Here is a 15818-nt window from a genome sequence, read left to right as displayed (position 1 = left end):
TTTTTCTTTTATTTTGTTTTATTTACCACGTTTGTTTATGTGTAACACTGTGTTGTTGTTTTTGTCGCACTGCTTTGCTTTATCTTGGCCAGGTCGCAGTTCAAAATGAGAACTTGTTCTCAACTGGCCTACCTGGTTAAATAAAGGTTACAATAAAAATAATGCATGCTAACACCTCTCAGTGTGAAAAAGGGGCAGAGTGCATAGGCGTGCATTCTGCATTCACAAGTACATTCTGAGGAGTCTGTATCACAAAGATTCCACACAGAAGTAGTAATCGGTACTACTAGGGCTACTATTGAGAATAGTTCTGCCTTCCGCAGTCACGTTACCACCCATTTCCATACACAGTGAGTAAACACAACATTCAAGAAGATTCCAATATGATAGGCTAGACCACCTTAGTTTTGGGTAGTACAGCACTTTTAACCTTTGTCGCAGCCGGCCCGCCAGTGAGGGTATATATCTTTGGATGTCAACTGTGCACACATGAGCATGGGCTGTGAGCTATGAGCTCACTCAGCGCATCAGTAAAGTACAGTAGCCCTATAAAATAATAACATTCAAAATGTGGTCTGCCCTGAAGTCGATAGACCTCAGAGCAGTGTTCAGGTCCAAGAAAGGCTCAGGTTCAGTAACCTCAAATGACTAACGCGGGCAGGTCCCCTTTTGCTGTGTAAGTGTTTCCCTCTTGTTGGAACCTCGATGTGTTAATCACCTTAGCTCTCACAGTTTCCTAAAACTTCCACCAAGCCACAATTGGGTATGATTCACTGTAAAACACATAGGCCTAATTCTTCTTTTCAGAGTAAGGAAATAACCCGCTGAAAAAATCCAGCAAGGGAAGGTGATCACAGCTTTTTGCGTGACTCTGAAACCTGATAGATGTTTATTTGGTGTAAATTGTGTAGTTTGTGTGATGACTTCTATCAAATGAAATTTGCATACCACATAATTCAAATCCACCACAGTATCTATCCTCTTAGTGTCCTACTAGGGGGAAATGTGAATAGCTTCTGAAATAAAAAATGTTCCCTTCAACAGAAAACTGATTCCATCTTAAGAGAGAGTAATCCCTTGCTTGAATTTTTCCAACATACTCCCCAGGGCACCTTCATTAAAATCACTGGCTGGTTGAAATAAGAGAAAACAAAACAATTTAGTGTTTGAATCACTCTTTCAAACACAATATTCGTTGTCAATTATAATTTAGCTCGTGCAATTTAACCTATGGTTAAAACATATTTATTGGCTGTTGTTTGCAAATGTTAGGTTTTGCCTTCTCCAGATTAATTTGTAAATGTATGTACCATGGTGTGTTTTGTTGGGTATGTTTAATAAAATAGGTCAAATACAAAATCTGCAATCAAAGTTGGAAGAGAAGAACCAATCATATCAGGGTTGGTTGTCATAAGATTTACATTTTCACTTTGCAAAAATATATCCCTATATCTTAAGATTTCAAAAACTGAGGAAGACAAATCTTAACATAAAAAAATATTTAAAAAATACAAAAGACACTTCTTCTGAGTAAAACCAAACCACTTAGTAATAGCTGTTAATTTCTTCATAATAAACCATGAATAATTTGACAGTTTTACTACTTGGACTCCCAAGTAGTAAAACTGGCAAATAAGTGAATATGCAGAATTTGTCAAGGCACTAAGCAAATTTGGCACCATTTTCACAAAAGGAATGCTGTTCAGTCAGTGGTGATCCAAATGATAAAAAAGATTAGGCTATGTCATAAAACAAAAAAAACTATTTTTAGAGTGAAGTCACTGCTTGGCCTACAAGTATGTGAGCCAAATGGAAGTATGGCTGCCAAATGGAGGCATGTTTGAAAGATGGGTCTATTCTTTGGCAAATATTTTGTCCACCTCAGAGCTGGCTGGGTAAATATAGTTTACCATTGGCCAACATAATGCAAAATGATCAGTGTGTCAGTTATTGATGATTGTGAGAACTCAACATGCAATGTTGAGGGAAATGAAAGGTTTATATCGCTCCCTGAAAAAAAATAACAAACTAGCGAGCATCTAGAGATCAAATTACAGGGAAAATTTGTGCAAAAACAATAACATTAACAAGACAATGAAAAGATCTGAAATATATTTTCCTCAAAAAAACCTTACTCAGAACTCTTGGGCAGAGGACACAAAGGAGCAGTGCTGGTGTTATACTTACCTTATTCTTATTCTTCAAGTTTTAAAGATCACTGACTTTAAGTCAGGGCTGGCTGTGTCTGAAGCGCCCAGTAAAACAGCATCGGCCATGGTGAGTGGTGTCTGTTTATGACTAATTTCTAGCTGCAGTCGGAGGGCAGAGAGAGAGAGAGCTTCCTTGTAACAAGGGGGCAATTGTTTGGTGCTATAGGACAGTGCCATGTGGTTGTCAAGCAAACAAGGTAGTAGTGGAACCTATTAGAGATGGACCATTTAGTATCTGATATTGGCTCTTCACTGCTGGGTATGGCCAACACATGGGCATTTTTATGAGGCATCTGCTGAAGTGAGGAAAAAATAGTTTGCTTTTGCTGGGTAGTCAAGACCCAAATAACTGCGTAGGCAGACAGAAAACCAAAATGTTTAATTAGCCTTATTATTATTATTTAATCACGTCTATGTTTATTTACATCTCTGTGTTTTCCCGTGTGCTTTATTTCATTGTGAAGAGTCAGTCTTTGAGCTTGGTGAACTCTATTAGACACTTCTCTTGTTGGAGAAATATTGGTGGGTTCTGGGGAGGCCCAATGTTTTCAATTTCAACAAGTTCACTTGGCAAAGAACTCCCTCTTCATAAATGACATGTTTCATTGTATCAACACTACAGTGAAATGATGGTAGTCTTGAAAGGTTTACCACATAGCCATGCTTCCTTTTGAGTGGGCCTATGCAGGAGAAAAGCTGAATACACATTTCCATATGAGCAGACCACATAATAAAATATCTTCATGAGACAGCCCTGCAAGTCACAAGAGAAGGAGTTGTACACTCACAACACAAGTTCAACCATATTAACTAATTGGTTGCCAAAGGGATAACTTAATAATACTCTAATTGCAAAGTCTAATTAGAAGAAAATGTCTTCATGCACATGCCATTATCGGGAACAATTAAAAATAAAAAAATAAATTAGGACTGGAAAATTGTTAGACAGTATTTGCACTTACACGCAAGGTACTTTATCAGTGTTGTACATTTGGTTTATTAGTTGAAGGCTACTCAATCCACTCATTTGTTGTATCTTGTCAACAAAACTGTCAAAGAAAAAAATAACATTTTGAATATGAATCTTGAACGATACAATGTGCCCCCAATTCGCTTTTTTGGAACAGCCAGTTAAAATAATGTACAGTATAATTAGACATGGTCATTATCGTCGTTATTAAAATAGTAGTTAATAATAGTTAATCATCAATATGGCCAATCCATGCAGGTACTGATGCTGAAAGTGACGCTGATTGGTCAAATGACGTAACACGTTCTTGCGTCTACTTCCTCCTCTCTCGTGGTGAAAATGGCGGAGTACGACCTCACCACCAAAATTGCCCATTTTTTGGACCGACATCTCGTCTTTCCTTTGCTGGAATTCCTTTCTGTCAAAGAGGTAAATGCGTGTGTTCTGTTAAGTTGTACCCACAATCTAAGTTTTCGGTAGAAGTGTGTAAATAACCCATGTAAATAATGTAAACGCCACGTGCGTGAAAGAGTCACCCATGTATTTTGGGCCTCGCTTGCTAGCAAGCTATATTGGTTATTTAGTAAACTCTATGTTGGTGTTAGTTTGCTGTATATTAACGTATTGTATAACCATAACTTCAGCACACTTGCTAACGTTAGCTAATTTAAAAAAAAAACTAGGCTAACAATAGTTAGCTAACGTTAACCGGCGCTGGCGGCTGCTGCTAATTTAATTAAGCTAACGTTAGTTATCTGGCTAGCCTAGTGAACAAACATTTGCTACGTTCATTGAGCTTTTGTTTTTCAACATTACTATCTGCTGATATTGGTAACATGACTCCTAGATGCTAGCGAGATCATCGTCTCGATGTATATAACTATACTAGTGTGTCTTTGTCAACTAGGTAACGCGTTAACTGTTATTGTTGTTAGTTAGCTAGCTAGAAAGGTTGATGACTAGTTGACTATAAACACTAGGTATGCATTTAAAGTAACGTTACCACAAGGCAATACCATAAATTCACGATGCCCAGAGCTTACCCGTGACGTTGCACAACGTTTGAAGTTAATAAAGGGCCATCCACACCAAGGTCCATAACTAAAAATTATACACAACTCGAAACCTTGGCGAGCATCCACACCAGCGGTAGGCTGGAAAATAGAACGAGTCAAAATTCACCCAAGGCTGAAAATGGCAAAAGAACTTTGGCTAAGCTGGAACACCAGCGTGAGTCCTTAGCAAATAAATGGAATCGAACGTTTTTGACTCGTGACGCTTAGAATTCCATTTTGCCTATGCCCTTTTTATTTTACCACCAGTCTGTTCTTAGGACTAAACTGAAAAAGAACTTGTGTAGAAAGTGAACATCAGCACCTCGATGGTGCCAAGTGTGATTATGTCTGCATTGTTTTATTTTATTTAACCTTTTGTTGGACTTTCCTAATTAAATAATCGTATTTAAAATGATGGCCTACCAAAGACAAAAGGCCTCCTGCGGGGTCTGGGATTTAAAAATAAAATAAAAACATCACCATAGAGACTAAACTAAACGCATCACCATAGAGAGACCTGAGATGACAACATGGCAAGGCAGCAACACATGACAACACAACATGGTAGCGGCACAAAATACGGTACAAACATTATTGGGCACAGACAACAGCACAAAGGGCAAGAAGGTAGAGACCACAACACATAACGAGGAAGTAAGAAAGACATGGCTATTTCTGTTCTAGCGATCAATGACTGCAGAGTACGGTGCCCAGCCTTACATAATTAGAAAGGACAGATTCTCGTATTTAAAATGGTGTACAATTTGTAAAAATCTAAATATACACTTTGCGGGACATTTGGCTAAATAAACAGACATGCCTATATTTCCCTTCTAGAAACAATGGGATGACCTCAGAGTTCCAGGTGTCCTTTTTTGTTTACATTTAAACTATACCTACATGGGCAGGTCTCGTTGCCAACAATAGCAAAGCAGGCCTTGTGACGTAGAACAATAGGCTGGGAATAGAATGCTCGGAAGGGGAGTTGGTGCCACGGTGCTCAATAGAACTAATAGGAGCAGGCAGGGTGAAAAATGCCCTAAAATAAGGCCAGTTTTTTTCGTGATTGCTTCAAAGCTATGACATTTGTTAATATTATGAAACGCTGCACGCTGTAGTCCTTTCAATAAGGTGTTCACACCCTGAAGCACTGGATGGTCTTGTGTTTTTATTGTCCGTAGAGACAACTGCACATAATACTTCAATGTACATGTAATATAGAAACTCATATTTTAAATTTAGTCATTCAAAAATAAATGCTCTTTAGCCACTTGTGGTTTGCAAGTGAATTCCATTTTTCTAATGGTTGTCAATTTGTTTGGCTCTTTTTCGCTGTGCTCATGTCCACCTTCCGGAGACACCTGAAACCCCACCTCTTTCAGGAATACCTAGGATAGGATAAAGTAATCCTTCTCACCCCCCTTAAAAGATTTAGATGCACTATTGTAAAGTGGCTGTTCCACTGGATGTCTTAAGGTGAACGCACCAATTTGTAAGTCGCTCTGGATAAGAGCGTCTGCTAAATGACTTAAATGTAAATGACCTGTGCGACAGTTCATTTGGCCTAGGACTGCTTTACATTTAGCAAGAGCAAGCCTCCTTCACGCATAAACAATATATATTTTTTTTAAATTAATAATCCCGTGGCTTTTCCTGGGATTTCATGTGAAGGGGAATGGTGGAGAGGCTTGAATAGCCTACTGCGCACAGAAACAGCTGGGAGAGAGGCTAGAGATGTGTAGCCGAAGTAAGAAGCTAGATATTAGGCCATTCGTTAAATACGTAAATAGGTTTAAATATTTACCCGTCAAAGTGCAGGGGAAATAAAGTTGACCGACTAGGAAATGGCAGATCTGTGCATTTAACCAGTCCCGGACGCAACCGGGTTAAATGCACAGATCTGCCATTTCCTAGTCGGTTAACTTTATTTCCCTTGCACTTTGACGGGTAAATATTTAAACCTATTTACTTAGCTAATGAATGGCCTAATATCTAGCTTCTTACTTCGGCTACACATCTCAAGCCTCTCCACCATTCATTCCCGGACACTCAAAGCTCCACTATTGATTAGGCCTACTTTTTTAGAAAATACAATTATTCTACCTGAGCTACAACAACACAGTGGAATGTATTATCAAGTGAATCCACAATTGTCTAGGGCTGTAAACTGCAATGATGTAGGCCAATTTGAATAACCGCTCAAACATACTGTTTTGAATAGTTAATTACAAAATAACTGCCTACAGCCAAGGCCTGATTATGCAACCATTTGGATCAGTTATGGGTTTGTTCTCCACAGTTTAAAGGAATACTTCATGTTTTTGGCAATGATGTCCTTTACCTACTTCCCCAGAGTCAGATGAACTCATGGATATCATTTTTGGATTGAATGAAGTCTATGGGTATCTGCTAGCATGGTTCCTTTGTACTGGACACAGAGACAATGGTTTTCACCAGCCAAAATCCCATAGTTGGAACTTAAAGGTCCAGAAATGTACATCAGCAGGCCATCACTCACACTCTCCTTTCAAACTCCCCTATTCTACATTCAGCAAGCTGGAATCACTCCTAGATAGGCTAGTAGTAAATATGATGGTCAAATTAAGTATACTGCAATAGCTTGTTGTCTAGCTTTTCAGGATGTATCGGAGTAAAGATGGGATTTCCTTTGGAAAATATGGCCTTCTGTTTGTCGCGGCTCATCGTTCTCCCAAGTTTTACTACAATTAATGTGGCCACAAATATGCTCACATGCTCAGATATTCAGGAAAGCTAATCCTGTGCTTTGCCTTAAATAAAGGTAAATTATCTATTCTCCGGGCAGCCTCGCGTAGCTAGAACCAAGAACACTTCAATAGAACATTTCTTTTTATTTGTTGTCATTGTTTTATCGTTGGGGAAAATCGCTCTGAAAGTGATCCAAACGATAGCTCTTGACATCATTCTCCGCTCTTTTTGTTGTTATTGTGTTAAACTCTTCTGTGAATTAGAATTATAACAAAACATATAATTATGGTCCTTGGTGTGGACGGCTCTTAAGTTATCGTTTTTAGTCAAAGTATGATGTATTTGGACTTGGAAGTCGGAAATCCGAAGTAGGGTTATTTTATGATTTTTGTTTTGTTTCCCCTATATGACGTGCTATAATTTCAGTCCTTTTTCTTTTCGCATCCTTGGATTTATTTGAATACTACCACCCACCCACCGGCATGGCATTGTTTTTATTAATCAGAAACGCCTGCAAAGTTCTTACTCTTCGCAAGTTGCAACTGAGCAAAAATGCTTTTTGAAGTAGCATACACTTGACTGCCTAAGAGACTAAAAAGGCGCGCAAACTTGTTGGGTAATTTATGCTGGTCTGTATTCCCCCAAAATGTATGACCATTTTATAAATGTGATATGATTGAATTTTACAGCCCTGCTTCCAAGATGAATGGTTTTTACCGCTAAAGTATTGCTTCACCACATTGATTGGTGCAGCTTAACCACAAGTGTCTATTCTCTAATGAACAGGCACCTGCAAAATACAATTCAAGGAACATGTATCTGTTTTGTTGTGCTGTTACATTTGTATTGGTGTTTCGTGTCCAATGCGCTCAAGGTGTTAGATGTCATTTGCGACGTGCATCAGCAGTCATTGTCACCTATCATTTCACTTCCCCCTGTGAGAAACCATGTGATGACTTTGCTTTGCTATACCGTAACCAACCTACCCAGAGTCTCACCATGTGCGGTATAATGTTCTTTTAAAAAGTGTCTTGTGAAAGATGCGAGAATAACAATTGATGGTGAAGTCAAAGATACTGGTTTCCATCTGTGGCGAGGTTTTCAGCCTAGCCAGCTGGCTAATCTTTTGAATACGATATATTAAATAAATGAGCAACAGAACGTTAGCTAGCTAGATAAGATTAGCAGGATGTCTAGTGAAGGTTAGCATGCTAGCTAGCTACAAGAGCAGTTGTCAGTTCTGTATTTGTTCATGTTTCTCCACTCCACGTGGAAATCACCACAACGCTATTTTCCAGCTCCAATTCGTGAATATGTACATGTATCTTGTATCATTCTTCGGCGGTGTAACCAAAACCAGCATTTAGGGCAGGAATTCTGTCAAAATGAGGGCGGCATTGCCCTCTGCTGGGTGACGTTAACAACCAGGTGTCCATTACAGCTAAACATGTTTTCTAACTTCGTTAGTCAGGTTAGAAGATGAACTCCTTACATCTGTCATTGTCAGCAGTTCTCTTAAACTGGGTCATCAAAGTTAAGGATTTGAAACTGTATATTCCAAAATAACCCAATTTCCCACCTTTTTAACCATTTCCTCTTTCAGATCTACAATGAGAAAGAACTGCTTCATGGGAAATTGGATCTCCTTAGCGAGACCAACATGGTGGACTTTGCCATGGATGTACACAAAAACCTCTTCCCTGAGAAAGAGATCCCCGCCAGTAAGTAGACTGCACACTGCTTGGTCTACCTCCTAAATGTTTTGTTAAAGAAACCTGTACAGTGATATGGGTTATGCATGGTTCAGTATTGTTTACACTTATTGATGGAACAATCACAAGATGGCGCCAGAACTGATTGCACACCATCCCCCCTTCACATTTTACAGTCATGACTAATACAATCCTCACTGTCCCAAAAACTACTTTAAACAGTCATCTTTAATGTTTAATTTAATGGTATTTTCCTGGGTATTGCCTTGGTCAAAGCCTCTAATGGTTGCTCTATGTCCATGTGAAGCCCTAAAAGAGAAGAGGATCACTGTGGTGGCTCAGCTGAAGCAGCTGCAGGGTGAGACCGAGCCCATTGTGAAGATGTTTGAGGACCCAGAGACCACTAAACAGATGCAGTCAACCAGGTGAGTTAGAACCTCCTGTCCCACCACTTGACTGATGGATGGTTTAGGTGTCATTTGCATTTTATAGATCCATCATTGCCTTTTTTTTGCAATTCTTGAGGTCCCAGAGTTGTGTTCTCTGTCGGAAGATTCTCTAACTTTGCAGGCTTAAGGGATGAAGTTGAAGTGGCATTTAATTGAGATGATGGTAATAAAAAAACAAATGGTATGCCTACATTTTGCATACAAGTATTTCCCTAGTGACTTTAGGGTTACATCTTAAACTCAGACTCGGCAAACGCAGACGAGGAGACCGATGCACAATGCTGCGGTGAATGTTAAGAACATTTGGTCTCTGCTGACTTTGCCGTGATTAAAATAGTTTGGTTAAACTCGTGTCCTCGTTCTTTACTTGGCTTCTTGGCAGGAGTAAGTTCAGTTCATCAAAGGACACTTCTCATCCACTTGCCAATCTAGAATTATTTGTTAAAGGTTTGGGTTTAAAACATGTTTATCAAATCAGGCATTTATACTGACCATTATGCCATAGTAATGGGAGTTTTGAAGCCTTGTGAATGTGACGTAACTTTTTGGAGTGCACTCTGTTTTATTGCTATTTTCTATTCAGATTTCCGTTTGAGTAATCTCTCTTCGTGGGCAGGATCATGTTTCTCTCTTGTTATGCGGAGTTTCGTTTTGATACCATTGGATTTGTAAAACAGTACAAGACATGTCCCGGATCACCAAAAAACTCTTCACAAAACCAAAAGGGCAAGCCACGCCATTTTTAGTGTACTGAGCAAATATCTGCTAAAGTTACTCTGGATGCGGTAGTGTGTTTTTGATGTAATCTTGGATTTATATAGTGGATCATGCCTGACCGGAAATGGCAAAGAGGTTCAGTATTTAGATCCCCTAGTCCTATCTTTTTGGGATAATACTGTGTGATAATATTTTGTGTTGGAGAGAGACTGTCTTTTTAGATGCATTTTATGCCATCATGCCTCATAGGCCTGCCCTCAACTTAATATCTCTAAGAAGCAAATCCAATATAGTTTATGCCTAGCCAATAAATGCTTAAAATTGTCATTCACTCTCTGGATTATTTTTGCAATGTTTCTGATCCATGTTCATAGGTTGAGGAAATTAAACAATTCTATTGATCTTGAGTTTCTCAACTTCCATAGCTTCTTTGCTCTTTTTGGTGCAGACGGTGGTGGTAGTAATGCAATGCTGTCTACCTTTTTTTGAAGGGGTATTCAAGGCGCAATGTAGACCTTTACATTTGGATATGTGCATTATCTTGCCGTTATTCCTGTGGGGACTGTTGCTTGAAAGGCAGTTGTGGATGTGAGAACCTGGGGCAGGTCTTGGTGAAGGCTGTTAAGGTGACCATATTACCACCACACCAGTGGTCGTGAAGGCAGTCAAATTCCACCTGACTGCTTAGTCACGGTAGTTACGCTTTTCCAAGTGCTGATTCTGCTGGTGGTCATTAGTAGCCTACCAAACTTGCTAATTGTCCGGTACTCGGCGATCTATTGCCTCTCTAATCACTCTTACATTAATGCAAATCTAATAAAACACTTAATGAGAGCTCATATTGGGCAACATTTCTTTAGGCTATGCAATTGCGTGAGGACAGTGATGGGCTCAATTAAAATAAAAAAGATTCCCATCAGCTTTCTATAGCTGATGGGAATGGGAAATACATAGATGAGATGTATTTTTGTTTTATCCTTCCCGTTTCCAGAAAATTGATGATTATCACCCACCTAAGTAAAAACACATTTCACCTTATTTTTTATTCAACTAGGCAAGTAATTTATTTGTAAATACACGATTAAATCAAGAATAGTATGATCAGGCATGAAACAATGCATGTTTTCTTTTGTTGGACTTTTTTCAAATCCTGGTCGCACACCTCATGTAGCTTAGCCCGTAGGCTTATGTTTTGATAAGGTTTTTATCATAACTAAAGTGGCCAAATAACTTAAAATTAAGCACATTAATATGCTTTACACCAGATGTAGAGCCTAACTGGCATACATATACAGCGAGTGAGTTTCAAGGTGGGAGAGATCATTTTCACCATTAAAAATTAACATAAAAATAAATAAAAGCATTAAATGCGTAATAACAGTTAGTCACTTGGTAATGTTGTTAATGGAACATTAGCGGTTATCGCCTACTACATGACATTATTAAGTGCTTGTCCAATTGTTAATGAGACTGAAGTGTGTAGAGCCTACACAAAAAAACTAAGCAGAGCTCATACCGTTCATGCAACTTTTTCAAGTCATCAATAGTCGCGTCATGCAGCCTTAGAATGTATTAAAAATCCCTGTGTGCATCACAACTAAAGTTACAGAAATAACTGTTAAGCATGTAGGATTCTGTTTCTTTGTTAACCGACTAGCCGCATGTGCGCACTCCCTTAAATTGTTTGCAGAAAATATCCTTTCTATTTTTTTTCAATTGTATTCCTCATACTATAAAATAATGCAGTGGAATTCACAACCATATGGCATAGCCATATCTGTACCTAACATAAGGACAACTCAGAGTATGCTATTCTGTTCTTTTGAATTAGACCTCATTTTAGACCTGTATAAATTAAATAATATATTGTGAAAGTGGAGGCTATATTACATGTAATTATTCAACTTTTTAAATTATAGATGTTCCAAAGGTCTGCATTAGTGGCTTGTAGGATGCTAAATGTGTATGTTAATTAAGTAAATTACTGTGAGACTAGCAGTTACTTGCTTGACAATTACCGACTGACAGTTTCGTGACCGCCGCAGCCCTACTAAAGACTATGTAATCCACATGGAGAGATTGAGAACTTGGATTAATCACTGGGGACAGGTCAGGACTGTGATCCCGCAATGCTCATCGGAGATACATTCCTCTCTACAGGGAAGCTGGTCACCCAGGAGCTACCGAAGTCACTGTCCTTCATTAGTTTCTAGGCAGGAGATGGTGAGAACTGACAAAACTACATATATAGCGTACAGGGAGACATTTAACTGTTTCCCGATGAACTGAAAAGAAAGCCAAGTGAAATGTTATCCCGGAGTCCACCGTTCATTCACATTGACTCTAGTTCAGGTGTTTATCTTAACTTAGCAACTCGCATCAAGAAATTAACTGAGTGATTAGATCTGCAGTAATCACAGAATTCTCAACTTCTCCCATCGTTATATCGTCTCACTCATTTCCATTCTGGCTCTCTACACACGTGTGCATGCCTTGCACACAAGCTCTTGATTACTGAAATGACAGTCTCATTAAAAAAAAGATAAGTAAAACGTTTGTAGGCAAGCTATATTGCCTGCCAAAATCACAACAGATTTATCACAAATTCAGAATGGACTGACCGATTGGAGCTGCTTCCACCACCATGCTTCACCGTAGGGATGGTGCCAAGTTTCCTCCAGACATGATGCTCAGTGTTCAATCTTGGTTTCATCAGACCAGAGAATCTTGTTTCTCATGGTCTGAGTCATTTTTGTGCCTTTTGGCAAACTCCAAGCGGGCTGTCATGTCTTTTACTGAAGCGTGGCTTCCATCTGAGCACTCTACCAAAGGCCTGATTGGTGAAGTGCTACAGAGATGGTTGTCCTTCTGGAAAATTCTCCCATCTCCACAGAGGAACTCTGGAGCTCTGTCAGAGTGACCATTGGGGTCTTGGTCACCTCCCTGACCAAGGCCCTTCTACCCTGATTACTCAGTTTGCCTGGGCACTCAGCTGAAAAGTCTTGGTTGTATCCAATTTTCTTCCTTTCATGAATGGAGGACATTCTTCTTGGGGATCTTCAATGTAGCAGAATTTCTTTTTTTTTGTATTTTTTTGTATCATTTCCCAAATCTGTGCCTCAACACAATCCTGTCTCTAAGCTTTACGGACAATTCCTTGAACCTCGTGGCATGGTATTTTCTCTGACTTGCAATGTCAACTGTGTGACCTTTTTGTATAGACAGGTGTGCTTTTTCAAATAATTTCCAATCAACTGATTTTACCACGTGGACCTGAATCAAGTTGTAGAAACAGCTCAAGGATGATCAGTGGAAACAGGATACACCTGAGCTCAATTCCTAGTTTCATAGTAAAGGTTCTGAATACTTGTATTCAAATTAAAACCAAAATATCTTATTTACGTAAGTATTCAGACCCCTTGACTTTTTCCACATTTTGTTTCATTAAACCTAAAACCGGTTTAGACATGTTTGCAAATGTATTCAAATTGAAACAAATGCCTTGTTTACATATTTGCAAAATTGTCTAAACCTATGTGGGCACCCCTTCAATTGAGTGGATTTGGTTAGTTCAGCCACACCTGTTGCTTACAGGTGTATAATATCGAGCACACACCCATGCAATCTCCATAGCCAAACATTGGCAGTAGAATGACCTTACAAAAGAGCTCTGTGACTTTCAACGTGGCACCATCATAGGATGCCACCTTTCCAACAAGTCAGTTTGTCAAATTCCTGCCCTGCTGGATCTGCCCTGGTCAACTGTAAGTGCTTTTATTGTGAAGTGGGGAATGTCTAGGAGCAACAACTGCTCAGTGGCAAAGTGGTAGGCTGCAGAAACTCACAGAACAGGACTGCCAATTGCTGAAGCATGTAAATATCGTTGGTCCTCGGTTGCAACACTCCCTACCGGGTTCCAAACGTCCTCTGGAATTCAATACAATAACTGTTCGTCGGTAGCTTCTTGAGGGGTTTCAATGGCTGATCATCCGCACACAAGCCGGGTAAAGCTCGCAGCAATCTGACTGGAGCAGTGGAAATGTGTTCTCTGGAGTGATGAATCGCGCTTCACCATTAGGCAGTTTGACGGACGAATCTGGATATGGCGGAAGCCACAGAACACTACCTACCCGACTGGTGCCAACTGTAAAGTTAAGTGGAGGAAGTTTTATTTTATTTGATACTCCCATGGTTTAGGCCCCTTAGTTCCAGTGAAGGGAAATCTTAACACTACAGTAAATAATGGCTTTCTAGAAGATTCTGTGTTTCCAACTTCGGGCAAGGCCCTTTCCTGTGTCAGCACGACAAAGCTAGGCCCACACAGAAATGGTTTGTCGATTGGTGTGAAGAATTTGACTGGCCTGCACAGGGCACGGACCTTAACCCCATCAAACCTTTCGGATGAATTGGAAAGCAAACTGCGAACCTGGCCTATTCGCCCAACATCAGTGCCCAACATCAGTGCCCGACCTCACTAATGCTCGTGGCTGAATGGAAGCAAGTCCCCGCAGCAATGTTCCAACATCTAGTGGAAAGCCTGCCCAGAAGAGTGGTGGCTGTTATAGCAGCAAAGGGGCGACAAACTCCATATATGCTTGTGACTTTGGAATGAGATGTACGTCGAGCAGGCGTCCACTTACTTATGGTCATGTAGTGTGTTTTTTTTTTTATGCCTCTATTTTGACATGAACAGTGTTTTCATTTGATTGTAAAAAATAATATTTATTTGGCAAGTGACTAATCTAAGGCTGCAATTCTAGTTTTAAGTGGGATTGATCCCCCCCACCTAAATGTTGGACCTTGACAGTTTAATGGCGTCAGTGTTGAAGATGAATGTTGTAAACAGCCTGTAAATGTTCACACACAAAAGTACTTTTGCTGCCTGTCAGGGATCAGCTCAAACTGTTTTGAAAATGAAAGTCCCTTGATTTGCCTGGACTGCTACAGTCCAGAAATGGAAAAATTATACCTGAATGGGGCTCAACACTTAACCTGCATCCGCCAACTGGTTACTTTAACGAAACAAGGCCACTAACTGTGACTCTCTTTCTCTTTCAGGGATGGACAGGCCCTTTTTAACTATCTGGCGGAGAAACACAGTGTAGGTTTGGACCACTTTGCTTACGTCTCAATTCTAAGCTACATTTCCCATGACTCCTGTGTGAACCCGCTGTTTTGGGAACGGGGGGCCCAAACAGGGAGACGTAATGACTTCCCAAAACCGTAACTCATTTTTTTGGGTTTTACGGCTTGCAGAAAATTCTGTGGACATTTTACAGTCTGTGGTGAATTGTCAAGAATAGATGGAACAGCTCGGGACATATGGGTCTGGCCGCAAGAATGCCTGGGAGTCTATAATTGGTGTGACACTTTATACACCCCCCTCCCCTGGCATCCCTCTGACCTGCACCCTGTCCTCAGTGCACCTCCACAGCCCGTAGGCCACTCGGCTGTGGGAAAGGGCAGTCTCCCTCCGCATCTCAGCGGCTAGCAACTACTGCCTGTCAAAGCCACACTGCATCTGAGACTGGACTCTGTTTCCAAACTGACGTCAGCGCGTTGTGATATGTCAGGAGTTAGCAGGAGTATACCGTTTAGGGCTCCATTCAGAGAGATTCCACCCCCAAAATGGACAGTTATTGTTTTTACGGTTTCATTCACTAATCTCCCCCCTTCTGTGCCCCCTATGGACATTTCCCAACATGCTGTTCCCCTACCCCTGCCACCTAACGGTCATTTATCATTACTACAGTTGTGTACTGAACATAAAGAAACACAATATGCAACAATTTAAAAGATTTTACTGAGTTAGTTCATTTAAGGAAATAAATACATTGAAATTAATAAATTGGTTCCTAATCTATGGATTTCATTGACTGGGAATACAGATATGCATCTGTTGGTCTCAGATACCTTGAATATGGTAGGGGAGTGTTGTCCTACTCTAAATTCAGTGGCTGTGTGATGTTGCTGGATAT

At 40.0% G+C, this 15818-nt stretch overlaps 1 protein-coding gene across 1 annotated transcript in view; it reads left to right on the top strand.

Annotated features, from left to right (window-relative positions):
- Window positions 1-3496: 3496 nt before the first annotated feature.
- LOC115106326 (eukaryotic translation initiation factor 3 subunit E) overlaps window positions 3497-15818 on the top strand; it is a 42096-nt gene continuing 29774 nt past the window's right edge. The window contains exons 1-4 of the mRNA XM_029628934.2: window positions 3497-3609; window positions 8566-8683; window positions 8982-9099; window positions 14899-14941. Coding sequence (XP_029484794.1) covers window positions 3520-3609; window positions 8566-8683; window positions 8982-9099; window positions 14899-14941 — 369 coding nt within the window. The 5' untranslated portion in view covers window positions 3497-3519. The remainder of the gene's footprint in view (window positions 3610-8565; window positions 8684-8981; window positions 9100-14898; window positions 14942-15818) is intronic.

This window comes from Oncorhynchus nerka, linkage group LG3, assembly GCF_034236695.1.
Source record: "Oncorhynchus nerka isolate Pitt River linkage group LG3, Oner_Uvic_2.0, whole genome shotgun sequence".
NCBI classification, from domain to species: Eukaryota; Metazoa; Chordata; class Actinopteri; order Salmoniformes; family Salmonidae; genus Oncorhynchus; species Oncorhynchus nerka.
The sequence above is the reverse complement of the archived record's forward strand: the minus strand, read 5'-3'. Positions and strand labels throughout refer to the sequence as shown.